The sequence below is a fragment of the Oreochromis aureus genome, linkage group 2 (genome assembly GCF_013358895.1).
Source record: "Oreochromis aureus strain Israel breed Guangdong linkage group 2, ZZ_aureus, whole genome shotgun sequence".
In the NCBI taxonomy this organism is placed as follows: domain Eukaryota; kingdom Metazoa; phylum Chordata; class Actinopteri; order Cichliformes; family Cichlidae; genus Oreochromis; species Oreochromis aureus.
Genome location: NC_052943.1, coordinates 10,995,459 through 11,012,791, shown reverse-complemented (window position 1 = coordinate 11,012,791; position 17,333 = coordinate 10,995,459). Strand labels below are relative to the sequence as shown.

Genomic DNA, 17,333 nt, shown 5'->3' with positions numbered 1-17,333 from the left:
ATATAAGGGATTTTCACATACTTCACTGAAGAGGTATGTGCCCCCTGCCCCCACCCAAATGTAGAGTTTTCTGGATCCGCTATTGTCTAACCTTGTTTCCATATTCTTATATAATCATAGCATGAGGTAAGGTTTTGCATGACTTTATTAAATGAAAGAGCTGTTTATGTAAAACAAACAAACAAAAACAGCTGGAAGCCAAACAGCAGAGAAAGGAGAGGAAAAAAGCTCCAACTACTGAAAAATACAGTGGTGTTTTATTTGCAAATTAAAAAGCACCGACAATATTAGTTACACTGTAAAAATTATTGACAACAATTACAAATCTTTATCATACAGTCCAGGAGATTAGTACCATCGTTGCTGTTATGTGTTATCATTTAATACTTTATATGGAGAGACTCAGTACCTTTGTACAACAGTTGGCAGTGAGAGGACATGAGTGGAAAGAATCTCAGCGACACACCTCTGCACAGTGAGGAGAAAAAATAATAAAATAAAAATTTCCACACTCCCCCTCAGTAGAGCACTGACATTTCACACAATGGGCTGATGGAGAGTGTAAACCCAAACACATTCAATAATTTAGGTCTACAGAGGGTTTTCGCATTATGTACATTACAAAGTCACCGTCATGTGCATTGTTATAACATCAGAACATCGTACAAAACTATTGCAAGAAGAGCAGCTTTTTGTTACCTACGTTTGACATCTAGTTGCAGTGGTAACACCTTGACCGACAACCGAAATGTCTGCGCGGTCTCTCTGGGCGAACTGTTGGTTTGCCTGGTGACTTTACGTGTTTGTTCTGTTTTTAAATAAGCAGAATCAGCTTTTAACCTCCCAAACGAAACCTCTTCTATTGAGTGACATGAAACAGAACATAAGAAAACATAAACAGCTGTGATGAAAAAAAAACTAAACAAAAAAAACGAACAAAAAAAACAAAACAACAATGCTGACACCAGATTTTGAGATGCACAATCTTCTGAATCTTGTGGGACCAGAGTGCGGAGTTAACATACAGTAGCTAGCTTATGATCTTCTTCTTCACAGATTGTAGTAGGAACAATTTCATGAGTGTGCTTTCCAGTAACCTTTTATCTTCAAACAATGTGCTTTCATCACCCGTCCTGTGTTCCTGCTGTAGCCAATCAAATGGTTGTAAAACTGGCTACAGAGCATGCTGAGCTGAAAACAGTGTACGTAACTGTACTGTACATCCGGCCTATAAGAAACCAATGGCGCTAAAGTGTTTAGTTTTGGTACATTCTACAACAACTCATTGCCATCAGCATTAAAGTAAAGTAAAGAAAAAAAAAACACTTAAAAAAAAAGAGCCATGAAAAGTCCATGTGGTAATAGTTTAAGGAAGATTCTTGTCCTGGCACTTGTAACGTGATAACTAGATTCTACCAAGGCCTATCAAATAAGGCTACAACATGCAGCCTAAGTCAAGACTCCAGACGTCTCCCTTCATACAAACACGTGCATCAAAGGCATTTGGAACCAATGTCTCTCAGGCGATCGGGCTATCATCCATTAAGCCTGCTTTAATGTGCTCCTTACATGAAAATTCATTGGCGGGGACACAGGTGATGCTCTCCATCATCTGTGTCTCACAACTGAAATTTCAGACTTTATTCCCTTCCTCTGATTTCCAGGAAGAAGTTCATGTGATGATAAGACAGTTTGATTGAGGAGAACAGGCATGTGATTATCAAACACCGACAGTCCCTCGTGTGCGTCCTCTTGAGTCTTCCCCGGTCTCTTCTTCAGTGCACACCGTTAAGGCTTCCATGTTCCTGGTTTGCCCACTGTTGCCCTAATTGGGAAGATCACAGTTGAGTCTTGAGTTGTATGCGGATGTCTCATCCTCAAATCTCAGTCAAAACAAATTGGGATCTTCAACATTTCAGGCCATGAGGCCAGTGAGCCCCAGCGGGGAAGATTAGTGGTTCAGTATGAGGAGGTGTGGTTTTCCCCTGTGGTGCTGCTACCTGGTGTGGACCAGCTCTTCTCGGAGCCAGCTTGGCAGAGGCTGTCCCATCCTGTAGAGTAGCTTAGACAGCTCAATGTTATGATCCCTATAGTACTCCCTGAGGAACGCCTGGGACTGAAGAATGCAAAAAAAAAAAAAGAGTAAATATTAAACTAAAATATAGCAAATATAGTATAAAAAAGATCATACTATAATGTGACAATTCTTCCTACCTCAGGGTCCATGTCAGGGTACCTGCGTCCTTTACTCTTTCCTAAACACTTTGTCTTCCCCCCCTCCAGCAGCTGACACCAAAAACCTTTTTTAGGGTCGAACCTGGATGTAAAAAACACAAAAATACACTGAGAACTAAGAAACGTCCATTTAGAATTTCGATTCTAATATTGAAAATCTAAAATTTCCCCCAGTTACTGTGTTTGCGTCATATTTTCTTTGCTCATATGTCCATGTGCTGTTTTCTAGCACGTGGACATATGAGCATGTTTGACGGCTCCACAAATAATCCCATTCCAATAAGCAACTTAAAGAAGTGTGATGTTCACACTTAGAACTTCCAGCATGTATTTTAGGAGGGTGGGAGAAATCTTTTTTGAGCTGACAAATGTTCAAATTAACCATGAGACAAATGCATTTTTAAAAGCCAAGTGATTTAGATTTTTTTTTTTTTTGATGTAATGATTTTTTAAATGTCTTAATTCTTTACTAGTGGGAGCTGTCGATAGCTAAGGTTTTTTAATAAGCTAATGACTTTACATTTTTGTATTTACATTTGAAGGCAGGAAAGCTATTAATGCAGGTGCAAGTTCATTTGTAAACTTGGCAGCTGAAAGCAACATGCTGGGATGAAGATACTTACGCTAAGATCTTGTGGTAGTTGATAATGTTAGTGAGGCCAAGAAACTTCTGGATTTTGTCCATGACTGAAGCAGGCTCGGTTTTCAGCATCTGTCCATCCAAAACTAACACCTGGGAAACAGTACGTGAAGAGGAAGAGGATAGTTGGGTATGCAGAAAGCTGTAAGACACTCAAATTAATAATGAGCAGAGCTGATAAAGGGGTTTTTAAGACCGGTACCAGTGCCCAGATTTAGTCATTTAACAATCAGATTTATCGGCCGATATTTTCATATGACACATAAACAGATTTCCCTGAAGTTTGATATGTGTAGTTAATTATGAGTCTTTACCAGGATAATATGGTAATGTAATAAAAAACATATCTTATTTAAACATCGAATGAAATTGTGGTTTACGCTCTGCCCGACTCTGCTTGGACCAGCTGGTTGTTTGGCATTTGTGGCGTGTCAAAACATGTTGACAGGGAAGTTGTGGAGTTCCCTCTAGTGAGCAAACTATGAGTACCTCCAGCCACTTCTTTATTTTTTTAATTCTAATTTCTCGACCATTATAAATGTCAATAGGACTAATATATTGGCCAATACATTAGCTAAGCTTTAAAAGTATTATTTATTATAAATGCTCATATCTCAGAACTGCAAGTCTGAATACAATGATGTCTTCAGACAGTAATGATGCTCACACTTAATCCTGACTCATTGTGCAGTTTACAGATTTTGAGCAACAAGTGTTCACTTTGCTGTTGAGCGTCCCCAAAGAGCAGCTCTCTTTCCTCAAGGTCACCCGGATTTAAAACACCGACTATGAGGGATACCAAAGAGAGAATAAGCTGCCCTTACCATAAGTGATTCCCCATACCTACATTTATACACCCTGGGTGTTAAATTCATTTAAATTAAACCATTAAATTAGTTGTATACTTTGTAATTAGTTTTGCATTTTTATTCTTTGATTTTATTTCAGTTTAGTTTAAGTGTGTTTGCTTGTTTTGGTTTAAATTTTTGCCAAATTAATAAATAATAAAAGTACACAATTCTTCTGTATTCTTATTTTATTTTCGTTAGTGTTCCAAGTTTACAAAATCTTTTCACTTTTTTTCTTTATTTTTTCATAGAAGTGGTAAAGTTTCTTTTCCACATCTAGTATTGTTTTAGTTTGTTATAATGACTTTGGGTGCAACTGCACATTTCCCCCCCACTAAACAAAGCATGAACGCCTCCCCTCGGTACCTGGCTGGAGTGGTAGAAATTAAGCCAGCGCTCCAGATGGATGGCATACCAGCCTGGCACCAGACAGCGATTCTGGAGGACCCGTAGTTTAACAGGAGCATCACGCCCTGTGGTGATGACGTCGTGGAAGGAATATTTCAATGCCACTGGGTCATCGTGGGCTCTTTGGTGCTGCGTACGGACACAAAAGGTAAGAGAGAGTCTTTTACTTGGGATGAAATAATTCTCTAACTATAATACAACAGCTTTTATTCAAAAGTTTGGACATTAGTGGAGTAGCAGGTCACCAACCTGGTACCACGAGTAAGCTCTGTCTGCTGGGTTGATGAGGATGGTGATGATCTTGGCTTTGGGCAGGAGAGCCGCAGCCCTCTGAGCTGCCACCTCAGAGTCAAAGTAGTTAGCACTCTTCTCAAAGTAGTAGTCTGAGCTAGTATTGGAGGGCAGAGGGAAGTATTCCATATACCTAATGCCCAAAAAAACACACAAAAACACAGAAAAAAACATTATAAGCAGCCAGAGTTGATCTGGTCCAATTTGCAACCTGCAGATAAGGATAATTTCTCTGTTCAGTGTGTGGGTGATTGACCATGCACAACAGCTTGGCACCCCGAGTACAAAAAAACCATCTAACACTCTATAGTGTTATACAATGTTAATATTTGGGCAGCCCACTCATAGAAATTTCCAGCCTGCCAAGTAAATTTTGTGTTGGATTGTTTTCAGATTGTCTGCAGTGGCGCGTGAAGCTTCACTTTAATGCCGCTCGAAGTCAATTAAACCTGCAGGAAACTCAAAACAGTGACTTTTTTTAGATGAATGGGTGTTAATTGTGTTGCTGGTCTTGCTCTCGGCAATGTCACAAATGAGCGGATTTGTTGTTGTGAGGTCCTGGCGTCGTTTGCTTTATTTATTTATTTTTTTTTACACTAACAAAGTGAAAATAAATTGTTGACTACGGTTGCCGCTTTGTGTTTTTTTCTTTTGATTCAACTGCAGATGATTCAACCTGCACTCCTACCTAAACATATGGGAAAACGTAACTCCAGATGCAGATGCAGCAAAGTTGTGAAGCAACTGTGACTATAATTACAAGTGAAAACTGCCTTTTTCCACTCACAGTCCGGCCTATATGCCAACACACCGAAAAGGGATGTTAAATTAAGAGCACTGTGAACAGTTGCTGTCAGTTGCTTCGTTGCTGCAGCATCACACCAGACAAGGGGGGGGTGGGGTGAAAAAAATGTGAACATTAATTATATGATGGGGATATTTCTGACTCGTGAAGTGTTACTTACCACTGCACAAAAAAGAGGCGAGTGTAAAAATACGTACCAGTCAATGCCTCTGTGGTAGTTATGCCCATTGAAGAACTGGATCTCCTCAAAAGTCTCCTTGCTGGGGTAGTTACTGGTCAGATCAGGGTGCATGCCAAGAAACAGGTAGAGTGCTGTTGTCCCTGAGTGAAGAACAGCACAGCAAGTATCACTGACATGATCGAGATGGTTTGAGGAAGAAAGAGGAAGTCTCTAACACTATAATTAGAAAGCAGATTTAAGTGTAATGTAAAAGACATCTACAGTCAACCACAGTGTCAACCTCTCATAAGATAACTTCTGCTTTGAACTGAACGGCAATTGTCACATTTGATCACTTCTAGCTATGTCCTGTAGAGGGTGTTGAAGTACTGCTTCTCACCTGTCTTCTGAGGACCAATGACAAGCAGTTTGGGGAAGCGGTCACATGTTTTCTCTTTGGACCAGATGTCCTTGTGCCTTTTGTCCTCGCAAGGATCCTGTAGCCAACAGAAAACAGATCCAGTGTTACAAATTTTTAACAGATATGAGAGCAACCAAATGGTGAAGTGGCCATCATTAAGGTATTGCGCACAGGCTTTGCTTGATTTATGACACTGCCTAACTTGGGAAAATCTCACTACACGTCGCAGAATTGCAAATCTTAACAACTGCGATAGGCCTGTGTGCTGGTGATATATGGTGTATACTGATTACAGCAAGGATGATACCCCCGTAATGGGCTGTAATTGTATCTAGCCTGCTCATTAAGCTATGCAATAGCTGCCAGTGAGAACATATGCTGTTTTTCTCATTTTCATAGCTCTAAGAATACGTGTGCAGACTTGGAGCAGGTTCTGGAATCGTCCCTCCTTCCCGAGTTTCAGTAAAATATAAAAAATAAGGAATATTACACTCAGTATGTTCTTTTCACCTGCCAGAGGGGATCTCTCTCAGATGGGAACAGGCTGAAGTACTTCTGAGCCAGCTGGACAGGTGGCAGGGTCTGGATTTTCAGGTTGGTCCATGTTTTGACGAACATGACCAGGCTTTTAAAGGTGTACAGGCCGAGGCGGTCGTTCCCATAGTTGGACAAGTGGGTCATGAAGATGCTGATCTGTGAACGGAGAGGGAAACGTGGCGAGAGAGTTATAAAAGGGGAAGAAGACAAACAAAATGCGGTCTGAATTGGAAACGTGGTAAACTGTGTACATTATGTAACTGTCTGTGATTATGTGAATTTGACAGGAAATAAAACAATTAGTTGATTAATTGATTAGTTCATGAACAGAAAATGACAAACATTCAGTGAGTCCAGCTTTTCAAGTGAAAAATGTCTGCCTATGTCAAACAAAAGCAAATCCTAACTCTGGGACATTATTATGAAACAGTACTGTGCAAAAGTCTTGAGCCACCTGTCATTTAAAAAAAATATTTTGCTTCCAAGTAGCCAGACTTCATTGTAAGGTTTTATGAAGGTCTTTCAGTTTTTCTTATCATTATCAGAGGAATGTTTTCAGAGGAATGATACTGAACACTGACCTATGAATCATTCAAGCATAAAAAGGCCCTGAACTCAAGTGATGAACCAGTTGAGGCTACACATAACTTAAGGCAACTTAGCAATTTTGAAGTACATCTTCAGGCACTTTGTTGTAAAATAGTATTTTTCCACCACAAATGTGATTTCCAAAGAGCTATCGGCATACCTCAGCACAGTGTACAGTGTGCTCTTTAAAAAACCCAAACCAAAACATAACAAAACAGTCTAAGGAAACTAGATAACTGAAAGACAAAAGAAGAAGTGGTGAGCAAAAATGGTAACCAAAATTACCCAAGAACTGAAGTGAAAAACAGTGACAATAGGTCTTATAGGGTGATGAACTGAAACATGAATTTTTTTTAGTTCAAATCACTCTTGAGACATATGGAGGGGGTCAGGAGCCCAACACAATGGAGGCTCTGTCATGGTTCGAGGGGCTGGGCTCTTGTCAAAAATGAATTATGAACACAGAAATGTATCGACAGAATTGGATCCACCATGTTACAGCATCCAGAAAGCATCTATTTGGCAACAGCTTCACTTTTCAGCATGACAATAAATGCAAACGAACTACCAATGCAGTAAAAGCAAACCTGGACAGAAAAAACAAAACACAAAATGCAGCCCTATCAGTCATGGATTGGTCCAGACCTCAATATTATTGAAACAGTGTGGGAACATCTTAACAGAGGACATAGCAAAAACGCAGCCAACACCCAAAAATGAGCTTGTCCTTCAAGAAGCCTGGGGAGTTTTTCCTGAAAACTACATAAAAAAGATGACAACAGAGCTTGCCTAAGAATGTTTTGCCTGATGTGGTCAGTCTAAAATTTGACCTCCGTATGTTTTCAAATTGTACAAACTGTGGTTTTGCCCCGGATACTGTTTTCCATTTATGCTTTACTGCATTTTCCTAGCAAAATATAAAGAAATGAAGGGGTGGCTCGAGACTTTTGCACTACATTATTTAAAAAAAATAATAAAAATAAACAGATTAATCACAGATGAATGATTCTGACATTCATTACTGTCACTATACAGTATAATAGACTTTAAATATTAGAGTATGCTGCCCCAGTTCTCAATAAGCCACTAAAACATTCAGATGAACTTTTCCTGAATCACGGTTAATTATAAGCAGTATGAGGGAAAAGGTTTAGAGGAAAAGAGGAAGTGGCAGTTTAAAAAAAGAAAAAAAAAACTGTTGAAACAACACTTTATAATTATGTGATACAAACAAGTCTCACTTAAAAAGTAAAGCCTTGCAAAAAATCCAATTATCTGCAGACCAGACTAACCCATTTATATCATCTCAAACAAAACATGCTGACAAACACAACGAGTTCTCAACACTGCTTTGGCTCCAGCAACAGAAGCTTTCACAGCAGAGTACAAAAAAAGAGCTTGATGCAGACATCCCTGTGTGACTCACCGACTAGTCATTGTCCTGTCCCTCGTTTAAATTTCAATTTACACCATCAGTAAAACGGTTTTTCCAAGCGCGCAAGACTATCGAGGTGTTGTGCGGCTGTGTAATTGACTCACGGGGTTCAGAAGAACAGTGAGGAAGAGCTCTCCACCATTGATGAGCTTGTCCAGCTCATTCGGACTGCCCGGGTAGTCTTTGTAGAAGATAGTGTGCGTGAAAAGACCACAGGTCTGTCTGGGCAGCACCTGCGACACGAACAAAAACACAAAGTCACCAAACCAAGAGCGAGGAAACAAAAAGGGAATAAAGTTACACACACACGTTAAAAAAAGGATCATGAGAAGTGCATTGTCACAAATAAATACACACCATCAGCCCTCCGCTGAGAGCAGAGCGAAGCTGTCAGTACTCCAAGCAGTTACCCCCACACATTGTTTGCTTCCAATAACATTCATATTATGCAGCTCATCTAGCCAAAGCAAACCTCTTATTCACTCCGAGTCTATATGGAAATTCATGGAAATGCGTTTACAGTTTGGAGTGTCTGGGGAACTGAATATCAATCATCAGTAAGCAGTGGAGACTGTCCATTCAGACTGCTCTATCTCAAGGACAGGAACAGAACTGTGGGACCACACGGGCTGACTGAATGCCAGCACTACAAAGCAACTGGACTGAGGCTGCACTGCTTCTTATCAGCAGTGAAGGTCAACCTGGGAAAGAAATGGATAAGACCCCCCCCCTTCACCCACCCACCTTTTGAACCTCCTGAATGTATTCTATTCATCTTTAATTTTGCTCTCTTCAGCACCAACTCGGATGTGAAGCTGAATAAAGTCAAGCGTATTTTTCTTTCTGTTTTTTCTTTGGAGGAGGGAGTGCTGACATTTCAATGATTGCTGTATGCAGACACTCGCTATGCTGTTGCCAAGGATGTCAGTCTCCATTATGCTGCTGAGGCCTCCTAGGCAGCGCAACCCAGACAGGTGTCTCATGCAAGACTGGTTCACTTGACTACATTATCATTTGGCACTCGATAGGAAATACAACCAAACAGGACTGGCCTTTTACAGGACTCCTGATTCCAAAGATGGAAAATAATAACACTGTCATCACAATTATCATCTAAGAAAAGCGGGCATGCTGAGGAGCGGAGGATGAGGGGCAAGAGAACAGGTTGAAAAGATAGAGCTGGTCATAAGACATGAATATAACAGAACTGAAGGAGTAGGGGGTGATAAAATATGTAAATGGTAGAAGAGACCCCTGAAAGGGATTATTGGCTCAGAAGGTAATGGATGTTGAGGAGCCAAGTGGAGAGAAAGCTAACAAGCCAGAGGTAAGAAGATAACGAGGCTTTTTCGAATGCCTGGGTGTATGAAAAGTTGCCTTACACTGATGCCGCTATGGATGAAACCTCGCCGGAAGCGAGCAGGCTTTAGATGCGGGTATTCTTCTGTGCTGGTCACCTTGATGCCCCACACCTTCTTCCAGGCGTCGTACAGCTGTATGTGCACAGGGTAAACGCCCGAGTGGTGAGGAGCCACCGCGTAGCCCATGTTAGTGGGGATCCCATGCTCCTGGGGATGAAAAAGAAAACGAGGCGAGGTTTAACGACACCCGTCAAGCTCTGGGGATATTAAGAATCGTCTGAATTCAAAAAGGGAGTCTGCGTTTTCTTTGCTGTATTCACACTGACTGCATAAGCAGAAGGAATTCACAGGAAAACAATGCAGCGTGTGCAAATTTATGCAACTAATAACGGCCTCGCTGTTCTGTTGCTCATATTACACCATTTAAGAGCTCTACCAAACCTATAATTTCCCATTGCTGCTGTGCAGTTAAACCTTAGACTTGTTTTTTAACTGTTAAAGGGGTCATAGAAGATGCATCGCGCGTGCTAACACAGTTAGTGTAGATGGAAATCATTCTTTGTGAACAAGTTCATTTTTATGAGTCTCTGTTTGAGGACTGAGTGAGCGAGAGGTGAGAAGGGAAAGAGCAGCCACAGCGAGATATCAGATAAGAGCCGAACAACGCCTCAGCAAGCCTACTTCCACAGCGTCTTCTTGCACAGAAGATATGCAGGTCCGAATCTTCACATCTGATTAAAATTGCACTATTTTTGCATTCTTAATCAAAACAACGCAAAACTTTTTTTTAGCTACAGGCACAGATGCACCAGATGCCCTTTTGTATTGCAGACAAAACAGCTGCTCGAGGCACGTGTGCCGCTGACTGAAGTGAGCTTCAATCTTGATTGTTTTTTTTCTAAACTTGTGAAAACGTGACCAGCTCATCCGAGACTGCATATTCAAATCAAAACAGCAGGATATGCAAAAGATAAGGCCGATCACTGTGTTTACTCAAAACAGCGATGTGACCTTTGCCCCCAAGCTGACTCACCATGGCAAATTTCTTGTTGAGCAACATCTGCTCGGCCAGCACGGACTGGTTATGAAATAGATGGGGCTGCATGTGGCTCCACATGTGAGGAAACCACCAGAAATCCTTCACATAGGAAAGCAGCAGGTCATCTCCCAGGTCCTCCTCATCAGATCCTGGACATAAGAGACAATCGCATGGGAAAGGAAGAGGGGGAGATGGAGGGAGATGAACGGGGTTAGCGGAAAAATGGGGTGCGGTGGGTTATGAGGAAATTGAAGATATAAAAATGGGAGATGACAAAGGAGAGGCAAAGGTAAAATGGAGCCAGTGACGACAGGGAGAGGAAATGAAAGTCAGCGAGGCAAAGGGAGAAACAGAGTTCAAATATAGAAGGAAGCATTTGAGAAATGAGAAGCAGGAAATGGACAAAGTCAGGGCATGACAGAGAGGACGGAGAGGAGAATTGAAATCAAAGAATATGAATCACGACTTCACCAGCTTCAAGTTTTATTTATTTCAATTTATCTCAGCGTGAGTTAACTGGCAAAAGTTCTCGTCGGGTTGCATCTCACCAGCGTGAAAGAATTTCCCTGAGAAGCCCAGATTGAAGGTGAAGTTGGGCACATGGGTGCGCAGCTCCCTCTGTGTCTCCAGCAGGGCCTGAAACAGTAGGAGGAGAGGAGGGTGAGTCAATGCACGATGCGCTGAAACCGGTGCACGAGCGCATTAATGAGAAAGCGCGAACACCCGGTCGGTCTTGTGCCCACATGCATATTTTATTCTGAAAGTTTCTTTCGGTAAACATCCAGCATCCACTCCCAGTTGCCTCGCTCCTCTCCTCCATTCTGTTTGATATTTTGCTCTCCTCTGATTCGGGTGTTTGTTTCATTTGATCTCCGTGCTGGATGAGGCTCCCAGTGCACACCCCCTCTCTCTCGCTCAGATTTCTCCATCATGTCAGGGTGTGATGCGTCTCTAAAAGCTAGCTGCTGCGCTGCCAGTGAGGAGGGCCTTGATGCCTCTTCCATAACTTTTTCTCATACACTCTGCCTCCACATGTGAGGCGAGCCTGTTCTGCTCTGAGGGGACGCAAGCAAGGAGCTTTTCAACATTCTTTGTATGTCTCTGGGCCCCTGAAATATTCATTGCTGTGGAGCTTCTGTGACAGTGTGAGCAGTGGGGCCTGTCAGCTTTGAGCAGCCTACTGGGACGAATGCATTCAAAAGGAGTAGAGGAGCGAGAAGAAGGGGTTTCTGTATGACTGGCAGAGGGTAGAACATGCTATGTGTGAGGCAGTTTTTTTATTTTCCAGCAAAGGGCTGTTGAAAAACAGCGGCTGATGAATAGATAAGCGGGTTCAGTTTCTATTCTGAGAAGTTGTTTTTCTTTTTTTAGCACTTTGAAACACAAACTCACCTTTACGTCAGGCACCTTCATGCGGGTACCCTCTCTGCCCACAAAGATGTCATCTATATCCACGAGGATGTAGCGCTCCAGGGAAAGCGAGAGTCGCTTCCCCGTCAAAAAGGCCACAGCGTCCACAAACACCAGCTTGTGCAGCCAGAAGGCCAGATTGTTGCCGAACAGGACCCTCTGGATGCCGTCGTGAAGCCCCAGGTCCTGCACCACTGACGGCAACAGAGCAGCATTCTGCCCCATCGACGCGACGCTCTCAGCTGATTGGGTCTTGGCCAGTAACACAGGTTCGTATGTCGAGTGGTTGGACTGAAAGACGGTCCAGTCATCTCCGGGGAGAGGGCCTGGCAGCGGCTGCCCGGATCGAGTGATAAAGAGAAGCGGGGACTTGGGGTTGACCGTGCAGTCCTTCAGACCCAGGTTAGAGTGAAGAAAGAGGGGGAAGCCTTTCAGCTGTGCACTGAGCAGGCTGTTTTCATTGGCCTGATCAACATAGAGAGACAGAGACGAGAGAGAAATCACACAGATTCATCATACACCGGAGTGATGAAGACAGAAATGCATTGGAAATAATTCCCCAATTTCTCCAGTCATGTGTGAAATAAGGAATGTCAGGCCTGCTCAAACGTGAAGGCATGAGGCAGCTTCTACCTGCTATGCTCAATCTGCTATGCCCTGAGATTGCAGTCAAAATGAATAACCTCCTGCTGTGTTCTCAAAGACTCTGAGACTGAGGCTTCAGCGAAGGCTCAATGAAATTTCCCCGCCCAAACTTGTCATTCCCCGATTCTCACTTACTTCATCTTGCACTTCAACTTAACTCTTCCTTAGAATTTCAACACAATGTTTGAGTGTTAGTTAGAAACATCAACACTAATGTACACTGTGCAGTGTCCACATGATGGTCATTATGTCTAAAGAAGCGTTCATTTGTTACACTCATTTACCTCGAGGCTGCGGATGTAAATAAAGTGATTACCCATGTCATTTAATTGATTTTTCCTTTCATCACATCTTATCAGCAAGTAATATGAAGAAAGTCATACAAATACTAATTACAAATTAGGCCTGCTCTGTGAAGTAGACTGCATTTAGAGCCTGTACAAATATTTAGTGATTTAAAAATCTGATTTTTTTTCATTTAGATGCACAAAATCTAAACTCCTTTCCCTAATGTTTGCTATGTGCAGTCATTTATGAGTCCCTATTAAGAGACCATAAGGAAACCATTTAAATATAATCTTGTTTATGTCGTGGATTACTTGTTTACGCTCCGCCCGCCTCTGCTCCAATCAGCTGTTTGTTGTTGTGTTCGTGTCCGATGCCGACAGAGCAGAAACTTGGCCAACATTTCAGTCAAGCTCTAATTTCATTGAAAAGGAGCATTTTCTTCTCCGCAGACTACACATGACAAAAAGTGTATTCGCTTCGTTTGCTATATGATTACTTACAGTCACTTCATGTTGCACAACTTAAGTCTTCCTTAGAAAAACAAAACAGCACGTGGGTGTTAGCGAGAAAAGTTGACACTAACACAGACTGTGTGGTTTGACATCACTGTTTTTTCCATTCATGTGTGCAAACTATACGTTACATCTGTGATCATATTTAGTAGTTTTAAAAATCTAATAAAAAACAAATCAGCTGATTTTCTTTAACCATTCGTTCATTCTGGCTTTTTCCCCCGCATCGTTTGCAGTTAAATTACCCCGAGGCTGTAGTGTAGATAACAATTATTGCAATGCTTACCTATCTAATTGTATTTATTTTTCTTTGTATTATATCTTATCAGCACCTAATATGTAGAAAACAAACAAGAACACATGCAGGTGCAATTTCCTTTTCCATATATCAGGTCTGCTTTATGAAAGAGACCGCAAGTAATAAACAGGAGTTTTATGATTTCCCTAACAGTTGTTAGATGTAGTTATTTATGAGTCTTTATTAGTATGAGAAAACAATATCGATATATTGGTAAATGGCTAATATCAGCCACTATATCAGTTGAAATATTTTTATTTCATTTAAAAAAGAACTATTTTATTCTGCACAGACTACACATGACCAAAATCATATCATATCATGTTTGCTATACGGAAAATTCTACAGTGTGCAAAACTGTGGAGACATGCTACTCGTGTTCGCGATCATGTGAACCATGTAGAGTTTTAACTGTAAACAACACAGAGTTGTTAATCACAAATAATCCAAATAAACTTTGTAGGGCTACATGAAAAAAGTAGCCAAAGCTAATTACAGATGCAGAGCAGATGTAAGTCCATTGTTGTACAGCTGGAGTCTAATTAGAAGCAATGCATCTGCGTCTGTAGTGGACTTGTGAAATGTGTATGTAACAAACTCGCTGACATTCATCAAGGAAAGGCCAAAACAGGACAACGACATCAATCATGCAGATGTGTAAGTGTACTGGTTGCTTTCTCTTTTCTCCTTGTGGTAAATTCTGCCAGGAAACCATGACCTGCCTAAAATTTCTGTACCACCACCCATTTCTCTACATCTCTAGATATTCTGTACATGGCTCAGAAATGGTGATTAAAACCATAACACCTTAGAAGAAAAAAAAAGCTGGCCTTGGGCAAACACAAACATCTAGGGATTTACTGATATAGAGGAAGAAGGAGAGAGCATGAGAGAAACACGGAGGGAGAAGGAGGCTGGGGAATGCATATCTAGATTAAAACAAAGCAGAGAAATAAGACACTGAGGAAGAAAAGAGAAGAAGGCCAGATTGCAGAATAAAGAAAAACATTGATACAGAGAACATAAGAGAGACAGAAGACACTGCCGTGGGACTGAGTGATATTGAACCAGGCAGGTCTTTCCAACTCTGCGAATCCCATCTCCTTAGAGACGGTGGAGCCAGATGGACAGGGCAGAAGGTGTGAGTGAGAGAGGGGAGAGAAAGGGGGGAGGCAGAAGGAGTGTGGTGTTGTCCTAACCTTGAAGAAGCCAATGATGCCTACTCCATATTCCACACAGTATTTGTCCAGCAGCTCTCGGTTCCAGGCGTCCAAGTTAACATACTTGAGAATGTTCTCATAAATAACAAGTGTAAAACGCCCCTTTTCTTTGTCCGTCAGTGTGGGCATGTCCCCTTTGCCAGGAGAGATTTCAGTCCGGTACCTGAACCGGCCAGACTCCAAAATGGCCACGATCTCCTGCCCCAGTTGAGAATATTGACTTTCCACAAACACCAGGACAACAGGTTCTGTCCTTGCCCCTCCGGGATCTGCCCCGGGGCCCCCTGAGACAGGCCGCAAAGGCAGCAGTCGGGATGGAGTGACCCTTGGGTCATCGGTGTCGGCGGATGCTCCCTCGGCTCCGGACACACCCCCTCCTGACGGCTCCAGCTCCCGCTTGACGCCATATAGGAAGTAGGCTGAGATGAAGACGCTGACGGTGCAGAAGAGGAAGAGAAGTATCAGCGAGGTCTGCAGGGGGAGGAGACGGACCTGCCGACGGAGGCGGGTCACACATCCCAGCATCGTCTCACGCCACACCGCTCTGCCGCGCCGGCTCAGCAGCACACCTTGGGGGACAGTCTCTCTCTCGGTGTGGGTAGAGGACAGCGAGCAGGGGATTCTCAGAGCAAGGTCAGCCTTGTTATGGAGCTAAATACAAGTAGCATTAAGATAGCAGCTGCAGGAGCTACTGGAGAAAGAAATGAGGCGGTTTTGGCTCTCCCTCATATTGCAGCACTGCTTATGTCACCATGGCAAACAAATAAGGGGCCTTGGACTGCTGGTACACACTTATGCCTCGCGGGGAGAGCTGGCAGGCCGAGTCACTGGTGGAGAAAGATGATGGAAGACTCCATCACCTGTCCATCATGTAAACCTGTCAAGCATGTCCTGGCTCGATTTTGCTCCACTCTTTTGATTGGAGAATAATCTCTTGAGGAAACAAAGGCCACGCAGGTCATCTCAACAGCATTCCCCCAGGATTAAATCTCCTGACCTAGAAAAACGGCAAGACAGAAGGAAATAGCGTTAAAATCTAACAGCACAAGCATCGGCTCCTATAGAACAAACAGCATATCACGTTCTTTTGTTGAGTGGGATTAGCCGTGTGTGGGAGATGTTGCATACTGGCAGTGCCAGCACTCCAAAAGTTCGCTCCAAAGTAGTCCTTGCATTCACCTACACAAAGTAAGAGCTGCCAGTTTTCCCCTACACACACGCACACACACGCCTAACCCCTGTGTGTGCAAACATAACACACACAGACACACACACACAAATCACCCACTCACGCAGCCTCCACACAATCAATAGGCAGAATTTGAGTGACAAAGCTTCAGGGTGAGCCAATTCCCAGTTCAGCTCAGAATTGTGTGACTGCGTGCAAGTGAAGCCATCACCCATGGGGACATTCGCCTTCTATTTCTCTCAAATCCGCACAGTATCGGAACCAAAACGGAGAGAAGAAAGGAAAAACAAGCCGAAGGAAGGGAAGCGATCCAAGAGCAGAGGAGTGGATGGGAGTGACAGACAGACCTGGCAACAAAAGGATCCTTTACTCTTGGAGAAAATCCCTTATCACACTCTATATACATTTCCATACCCTCAGCAGACCTAACATAATATACCAGCCCTTTAGGCAACCTCCATCAAGCCAAGTGTGAAAAGTAAAGCATCCAGCATGAGAATGGTGTGAGCGAGTCACTTACAAAAACATCATTTCTCCATTAAGACTCCTGGTGGAGAAATGAGATGGAGCATCATTACCTTTGCATGGAAAATGGTCTGACCATTAAGCTGGAGAGCTATTGCAGCGTGCACACATCCCTGTGTAAAAACCATAGATGCTGCATTAGAGACACATACCCCTCAACCCGGAGACATTAAACAGTGACCACGAAACCCAGCGAGACACAAAGCGGACATAAAATAGATGTAATAATGCCATTAAAGGGTTTATTGGTAACCCGATAAACCTAGGTTTAATTAAAGGTAAGCAGTAACGTCAAAAATACACAAGTGGCCGCACTGAGCTAGACTCAAACAGAATTCCAAAGTGGAGAAAATCAAGTGCATCCGGTGTCCTTTTAATGAGAATCAAGGTCAGCACTCTGGCAAGTGTCTCTGCCCCGGCTATCCTTCCAGCTAAGCTTAACAGGATGCCTTAAATCTGCCTCCTGCAAGAGCTGTGG

The 17,333-nt window shown here is 42.6% G+C and overlaps 1 protein-coding gene across 2 annotated transcripts in view; it reads right to left on the bottom strand.

Annotated features, from left to right (window-relative positions):
• Window positions 1–235: 235 nt before the first annotated feature.
• The window catches only part of LOC116329075 (bifunctional heparan sulfate N-deacetylase/N-sulfotransferase 1), a 49,536-nt gene continuing 32,438 nt past the window's right edge, over window positions 236–17,333 (bottom strand). For both annotated transcript variants that reach the window (XM_039617513.1, XM_031751009.2), the window contains exons 2-15: window positions 15,121–16,138; window positions 12,161–12,643; window positions 11,317–11,404; window positions 10,763–10,917; window positions 9,751–9,936; window positions 8,473–8,601; window positions 6,319–6,501; window positions 5,788–5,884; window positions 5,425–5,548; window positions 4,381–4,555; window positions 4,090–4,260; window positions 2,859–2,968; window positions 2,215–2,317; window positions 236–2,116 (exon numbers count right to left, since the gene is read on the bottom strand). In XM_039617513.1, coding sequence (XP_039473447.1) covers window positions 1,997–2,116; window positions 2,215–2,317; window positions 2,859–2,968; window positions 4,090–4,260; window positions 4,381–4,555; window positions 5,425–5,548; window positions 5,788–5,884; window positions 6,319–6,501; window positions 8,473–8,601; window positions 9,751–9,936; window positions 10,763–10,917; window positions 11,317–11,404; window positions 12,161–12,643; window positions 15,121–15,666 — 2,670 coding nt within the window. In that variant the 5' untranslated portion in view covers window positions 15,667–16,138 and the 3' untranslated portion in view covers window positions 236–1,996. The remainder of the gene's footprint in view (window positions 2,117–2,214; window positions 2,318–2,858; window positions 2,969–4,089; window positions 4,261–4,380; window positions 4,556–5,424; window positions 5,549–5,787; window positions 5,885–6,318; window positions 6,502–8,472; window positions 8,602–9,750; window positions 9,937–10,762; window positions 10,918–11,316; window positions 11,405–12,160; window positions 12,644–15,120; window positions 16,139–17,333) is intronic.